At 42.1% G+C, this 7,935-nt stretch overlaps 1 protein-coding gene across 2 annotated transcripts in view; it reads left to right on the top strand.

The window, feature by feature from the left end:
- Nucleotides 1–7,033: 7,033 nt before the first annotated feature.
- Nucleotides 7,034–7,935, top strand: part of PTPN3 (protein tyrosine phosphatase non-receptor type 3) — a gene marked incomplete at its 3' end in the record, with an annotated part of 150,928 nt that continues 150,026 nt past the window's right edge. For both annotated transcript variants that reach the window (XM_080610824.1, XM_080610823.1), the window contains exon 1: nucleotides 7,034–7,158. In XM_080610824.1, coding sequence (XP_080466950.1) covers nucleotides 7,110–7,158 — 49 coding nt within the window. In that variant the 5' untranslated portion in view covers nucleotides 7,034–7,109. The remainder of the gene's footprint in view (nucleotides 7,159–7,935) is intronic.

Raw genomic sequence — 7,935 nt, 5'->3', positions numbered from 1 at the left:
AGGCAGGATTAGGCGGTGGAACAGCACACAGAGTTGACTGAAAATCTGTGTGTGCTGGCAGTAATTTATTACTGGATTCATTATGCTGCATGGTTTTGCCTTTGCAACTACCGCAGCTGTCTCCTTTTTGCCTTATGCAGTCTTTCTGTTTGCCTGGGTTTAAGTCTGAGGTTTCGAATCAGTTTACATCTCCTTTGTTTAAACACATCCCTCATGCCTTCAGGTGTGTTTGTTGATCCCTTGAGCTGAAGCTAGGGAAAAAAATATAGAGCTGGATTAACAGCCCGTTGCATCACCCTCAAAGAGAGTGGGAAAGCACATGACTTCCTTGTAGCCTTTTGTCCCTGGATCCCTTCAGGTTTCTGCAGCAGCTTGGTAGACTGATTTCAGTCCCATGGTCTTTTCAGCCTAATGGGATTTCTGCTCATTAATCTAAAGGAACTGAGAGTTTAGGAGGAAAAAATTAGATAATAGTGTTGAACGGGCAAGTATTTAAATCTGCATTCCTTGAAATTACTTCTGATGAAGTAGCCAAAGTGCCAAGTTATATTACTGCTGTTTGCTCTGCAGAAATCTGCATTGGATCTGACAGTGGATACATGTCACACAGAAATTACCCTGCCAGTAGACGCTTTAATTAGATTTTTCCTAAAAATATGTGACAGCTTTTGATTTATGATCTTGAGAAAACAAAATGTTAAGTCACTGTTTAATTTAAACTAAAACATTAGGATAGTTTGATATCATCTTCAGGAAATCTTGTTCTAGGATAATTTTCAAGTGTTCCACACAGGTCTTCTACTTTTCCTTTCAGGCAGTGACATGTACATCAGTGATATTCCTGCGTATTGCCTGTGACTCCTTTTGTTTTTAGGGTCCAAGCGGTAGGTCTCAGGAGGATGAAGTATGTCATCCTTGAGTGCCCAGGGCATAACCTAGTGGAAACTGTTCAACCCCTGTCTGAGAAAAGGAATGGCAAAGTGAAGCTGGAAGAATTAATGCAACCTATTTGTTTTTGTGCAGTGTCTGAAAAGCAGAATTTATCTTAGTAAATGTAGAGGCTTGCCTCAGAGCTGGTCACAGTAGGTCCCCTTTACGGACAATGGTAAGAAAGTCAGTGCAGAAAGGGATCCTCCTGAAAGAAATGTCTGGAACAGCTCACGTGACTCATGTCATCAGTGTGCCTAGTTCTCTCCACTAACTGAGGATACAGCCTGGGCTGACCACCTCACATACATGGATCTATACCGCAGATATCTGAAACTCAGTGTGAGGAAGCAGCCTTTCATGCCAAACCCATGGATGCAACAAGATATAGCCTTTGCACATAGCAGCTCTAGGTCCAGTGTGTATCGTGCCTTTCACCTCTATGCACTTGCTGTGGATGCGTACTCTGCTAACACCACACTTTGCATCTTTGTGTTTTATAACTTCACAGCTCACTGCTTCCAGGTTGAAACATCAGTTTCAGCACCGTTTCTGCACAGGTGAGCTCCATCGCTTTCAAAGGGAACACTGGCTTCCTTTCCTCTCCTTGTCCCAGTCCTGCAGCACTTGCTGTGCAAGCGGCAGATGCTTTGTAGTAATAACTGAAACCTTTTTCAAGCAAACACTGTTCTGCTGAATGAAGCATTTAGGGTCCTTTTGTTAGAACAGAAAAGTAAAGATTACCCAAATTATCTGAATGACACCATCACATGCCTCTGTGGACCAATATATTCAGGATTTCATCTACACATTGCATGGGGTGATAGAGTTATAACCTGAAGTGCTGTTTAAAGAAACAATTGCTTAAACCTGCTCCATTTTATGCCAGTAAGGGTCCACCCTCAGGCTTTTCGCATATTCCCAAATCAGCCTTGAACTGGACAACCTTTGATCAGTTCCACAGAAAGCTAATGCCATATAATTGTAGGTTATGGCCAGATACTGAGGTGAGGACAAATGCAGCAATATAAGGAAGTAGATGTGAGTATGACTGGCTTATTTTGTCACTTCAGTGACAGAAGTGGAGACAAGCATCAATTGTGCAGCTACTGTAAACTTGCACTGTTTTTTCAGACAATGATTATAATTATAGATATGAGCTTCTTGGAAGATCAAGCACCACAATTATGGGATGTTTGTCATTTGAACACTCTGCAATATCTCACATACAAATGTAAGCATCAGTTTGAATGCTTGGAGTCTGTTTAAAGACATAAATGGCTGATATCGCTTCATACTTTAATTTCATGATTACAACAAAATGCTCTTGTATGTAAACTTGACTCTTCCTAGTGGTTTTGCTGCAGTTGACAGTACTGGTTGACTTAGCTCATTAGACGGTTTTCAGATTTTTAGGATTTGATGTTTGACCAAATGTGTGCACTCATCCAAATGTTAAGCACGGAAAAGCCGATCTTCAAATGCTATTTTTCACCTCTCCGCCGTAAAAAGTTGGAATCAACTCACACTGTGCCTTCTATTTCCAAAGGCTGGGTAACAGGTTTAATTCCTGACCTGTTTCATTCACAGGCAGAATTACATCTCAACACAGAAAGAGAAACAAAAAGACTAAAGTATTTCTTTTTTTATAGTATCTTTTTATATCATCTCTCTACAAGAAGATTTACTTTTTTCATAACAGTCCTTTCCACTGAAATTCAAATTAGATCTTGCTAATATGATACCCAGTATGAGTTTGTTAATGTTGTAAGAATGCGATTATTGAGAAGTCATCTACTGCAAATGTATGTAATCAGACAATACAAGCAAATGCACAAGCTTCTGCAAATGCACTTCCAAGGGTTTCTGAGCTTGCAGCTGTGAGTGATTCACTTCTTACTATAAATCGTCAGTGCAGTAACCTTAGGACATCTTAGAATATGGCTCTGAAGTTAATGGATTATGGAGTAAGAAGCAAGTAGGTTATACATTTACCATTCTCCTGGTCTGTAATAAACCTGGCTGGCCATGTTAAGTCATGTAGAGAATTATGTTTCAAGATACAGGTAAGCTTTCAGAATGTGCCAGTATTAACGTGCAATCAAGAGGCATTTCACAAAAAGCTGTTTTCCCACAGCCACTTATCTTCAATTCAGCATTGCTCATCTTAATCACTGGACTATCACCCATGTTAAGAATTACTTAAGATTTCAGTCTAAGCAGGACAGTGGATAAACAGATTTCTATTGAGAATAGTCTTACAGAAAAAGGATGCAGAGGGCAAAAAAGCAATAACTTTGGTTCTTCACAGACAACACTGACAATATAATTCCTGAAGTTTGTCTTAACTTTCAACCTCATATGGGTTCTCAATATATCATCTCAAGAGTGTTGCCATCATTTGATATGTCTTCAGGCTGAGTGAAAGCTCGTGGATTATGGCAGCAGAAGCAGAGGCAGAAAAGCCAAGACAGCTCCATCCTACACTTCTCACTGCTCAGCAGCTGCTGTCTTCTCAAGTAGAGCAGGTGAAAAATTATTTGCTCTAAACTCCATAGGAAAATTAATTCACTGTCATGCCCTTTACAGTCTTTCTCATTGAGGAAGTCCCCTCAATGAGAAACCCTGTAGAAATGGGGTGAATGCACACAGAACCATACAATGGTTTGGATTGGAAGGGACCTTTAAAGATCACCCAGTTCCAAACCCCTGCCACAGGCAGGGACACCTTCCACTAGACCAGGTTGCTCCAAGCCCTGTCCTGTGACAACAGATGACACGGACTCCTCTTGTGGGGTGGAGAGAAAACTTTTATTGTACTAAAGAATGCCTATATATGCCTTCACCCAGGGCATTGTTTTGCATTACAAGCATTCAGTAACTTTCCACAAAAGACACTGTTTCCACAAAGGATCATATTCCCACCACCTTGCAATCATATTCCCACCACCTCACAATCTCGTGTTTCTCTTTAGATAAATGCCAGTGCATCCCACTACCTCCTCCTGCATTCTCCTAACCATCTTCTGTTCACTATTCCCACAGCTTGTGCCCCACCAGCTGCAACATGTTTTGCAGTTCTCTATCGGCCACAGGCTCTTCACTGAGCCTGTCTGCTACACCGTCCAACCTGGCCTTGAACATTGTCAGGGATGGGGCAGCCACAACTTCTCTGGGCACTTCTTTAATTTTGTTCACTGAAGTATTAAAACAAGTACAAGGCTCCCACGTGAGTGAATTAAGCCTCTGGAAAACAAACCTTTGCATCCATCTGTTCAAGCTTACCTGCACAGGAAAGAAAAAAAAAAAAACAAAACACCAAACCAAAACCAAACAAAAAAAAAATCTTTGCAAAATTTGTTAATTTTTATTTTTCAAAGATAGGGGAAAGAGAATGGGTATTTAGACCTATTGAGTAAAAATCATAGAATCATAGAATGATTAGGGATGGAAAGGACGTTAAGACCATCAAGTTCCAACCCCCCTGCCATGAGCAGGGACACTACACACTAAACCATGTCACCCAAGGCTCTATCCAACCTGGCCTTGAACACTGCAGCTTCTCTGGGCAACCTGTTCCAGTGTCTCACCACCCTCACAGTAAAGAACTTCTTCCAATATCTAACCTGAACTTTCCCTAAGTTTGAGGAGAAGCATAAGTTTGAACCTGTTGCCCCTTGTCCTATCACTACAGTCTGTGATGAAGAGTTCCTCTCTGGCATCCTTGTACATCACCTTCAGATACTGGAAGGCTGCTATGAGGTCTCCACGCAGCCTTCTCTTCTCCAGGCTGAACAGCCCCAACTTTCTCAGCCTACCTTCATACGGGAGGTGCTCCAGTCCCCTGATCATCCTCGTGGCCCTCCTCTGGACTTGTTCCAACAGTTCCATGTCCTTTTTATGTTGAGGACACCAGAACTGCACACAATACTCCAAGTGAGGTCTCACGAGAGCAGAGTAGAGGGGCAGGATCACCTCCTTTGACCTGCTGGCCACGCTCCTCCTGATGCAGCCCAGGATACGGTTGGCTTTCTGGGCTGTGAGCGCACACTGAACCCAGCTCATGTTCATTTTCTCATCGACCAACACCCCCAATTCCTTCTCTGCAGGGCTGCTCTGAAACTCTTCTCTGCCCAACCTGTAGCTGTGCCTGGGATTGCTCCGACCCAGGTGTAGGACCTTGCACTTGGCATGGTTAAATTTCATCAGGTTGGCATCTGCCCACCTCACAAGCGTGTCGAGGTCCCTCTGGATGGCATCCCTTCCCTCCGGCGTATCAACCGAACCACACAGCTTGGTGTCATTGGCAAACTTGCTGAGGGCGCACTCAATCCCACTGTCCATGTCACCGACAAAGATGTTGAACAAGACTGGTCCTAACACCAGTCCTTTAGGGACACCACTCGTTACCGGTCTCCAACTGGACATTGAGCCATTGACCACAACTCTTTGTGTGAGGCCATCTAGCCAGTTCTTTATCCACCGAGTGGTCCACCTATCAAATTGATGTTTCTCCAATGTACAGACAAGGATTTTGTGCAGGACACTGTCAAACACTTTGCACAAGTCCACGCAGAAGACTTGTGCAGAACTGTTTTGCTGCTGTCCATCAGTTCTGTAGCCCCATCATAGAAGGCCACCAATGGAAAAGTTGGCCTTGGAATGTACTGGAAGTACAATGTAATGGAAGCACTCACAGGCTGTAAAATGAGAGATTTTATTTATCCAGGCGAGAGAAAAGCAGGAAATTGCCATATTATGTCATTTTCCACTGAGGAACCTCTAGTGGACTTAATATTTCCAGGAGGGTGTGATGTTCCTAGAAGTGAGAATTGATTTAAATTTTTCTCTCAGCATTCCAGTGTGAAAACAGACATTGAACTTTTGCCAAATTCTGCAGGATTTTTTTTTTTTTTTGTTATTATTACAATAAGGTCATGTTCGTCTTAAAACACAACACTTTACATGCATGGAATCTTAGATGTTTGCTCCTCATTGTTGTCTGCCTCATCCCCGTATTTTACAAGTGTGCAATAATGATAGCTTCCTCTTTCACGCTGCATTTGGTACACAGGTTTCAAAGCATTTTCCAAAGAAAGGGAACTATAATTATCCATACGTTAGAGATGGAGAAACAGAAATACTGAGAGGTAAAGCAATTTGCCCAAGGTGACAGGGAAAATTAGAGGCAGAGTCAGGCTTAAATCCCGCGTCTCTTGCTTTTTGATTCCTTGCTAATCACAGCCTTGCTTGCACTTGACAGTGGTATCAAAAGCTTGCAAGAGCAATAGTAGTAGGAACCTGCTATGGGGGTTCTATGAGATGCCCCCCAGTGTGAAATTGATACAGGTCTTAAGGAATGCCCACCTGAAATCCCTCTTGGTCATGAGGGTAACAGATAAATAGCAGCTGAGTTGCAAGGGACTTCCAGGGCAGTGCTGAGGAATCCTCACTGAGTTCTGGATGGATAGATGGAGGTTGCTGAAAGGCAGAGCAATCTCCACAGTTGCTGCATGGAGGAATCATCTCTGCAAGCACTGAGGCACCATTAACCTTGCATTTCTAGGGGTGTATCTCTCAGAAATCAGGTTCACACAATTTGTTCAAATCAGTAGCAATCAGAGTTGCTGTTCACATAAGCAGAATCTTCTGCAGATGAGATGTAGGGTTGTTTTGTCCCACAAGAAATTGTGCCTTAGGAAGACACGGTGGCAGCCCTTGCCACTTTGGTACATAGCTGAAGGATTCTTGCTCTCCCACAGTGCAGGAGTGTCTGATTTATACCGCTAGCTGTGGCTTATTTGGTTTGTAAGATTGATTTTAAATTATTTCCTGTATATTCACAAACCCAGCAAGTAGTTTCCCTTTAACAGTGCACCAGCTGTGACATTCGTAAGGTTCTGTAATTTCAAATGAGGCGCTAAGAGACTACTCCTTTCAACAACTTTTTTTTTAATGAGGGTGGGTACCTGTTGCAATGAATCAATTAAAGCTCTTCTGACACACAAGATGTGTGTTGCCAGACCTGTTTCACAGGTTTCTCAGGAGGGAGGATAACATGTGACAACACACAGAAGCAGAGTACTGGAGAAGATCAGAAGCCTGCATGAGTGAGCTTAGCCTTCCAAAATATATCCTTAAAGCTGTTCAAAAGACCACTGACCTCTCCAACAGACAGCACCATGGTGGAGCAAGAGATGCTGCTGTCGTGTGCTTATCCTCAAGAAAAGTGTAAGTGACCAAATACGATTTTGTATAAAAAATGAAAACAGGACACTGGGAAGGAAATTAAAGAAATGATCTAGCTAGTATAATTGAAAAGACAGAGGGAGTAGAGGGGAAATGCTAAAATAGGGAAATAAGGAAGTTATTAACTTTATATTGTAGGCACGCAATTGAAATATGATTAGTGTACTTACAAGCGAAAGAAAGGATGCTTGTATGAAGTCTGATATAAAAGCATCTTGTAGAAACTTGCTTTAATCTTTGACTTTCCACTTGTATTTGAAAAGCACTGTGACGTGGGGTTGCTTGTGTGATGGAGAATGTGAACAATGGCCTTTGATACAGTAACTTGAGTGGCAGACTGGTAGACTGGAGTGCTGTGAAAGCATTTTCTGGGAAGACATAGTATGATTAAAAGCAATGCCTTTTTTTGTTGCTGTTGACAATGCAAAGCATCTTTTTTCCTAAGGCATCAGCAAGCTTTTTAATATTTTTCCCAAATGTCAGCTGACAGTTACGGTACAGTACCAATGTTCCCAAACCCATCCTTCTTTCTCCAAAGGAAGCTGTCACAGAACTTCTTAGCTAACCAGAAATTTTATTTTTATTACTAGAAAATGTAACACAGGCAACAAAAAACCAAAACGAAACCTGCACATGCTGGCTTTTAAAATTATTAGGAATGTTTTAAAAGACTGCTGAAAACACCAAGTCAGATTTCCAGCATGCCAAGGATGGGTATGACAGAAAGGTAGAAATGTAGCTGTCTATAATGAAATCAGG

Source organism: Psittacula echo (genome assembly GCF_963264785.1).
Source record: "Psittacula echo genome assembly, chromosome: 2".
Lineage (NCBI taxonomy): Eukaryota > Metazoa > Chordata > Aves > Psittaciformes > Psittacidae > Psittacula > Psittacula echo.
The sequence above is the reverse complement of the archived record's forward strand: the minus strand, read 5'-3'. Positions and strand labels throughout refer to the sequence as shown.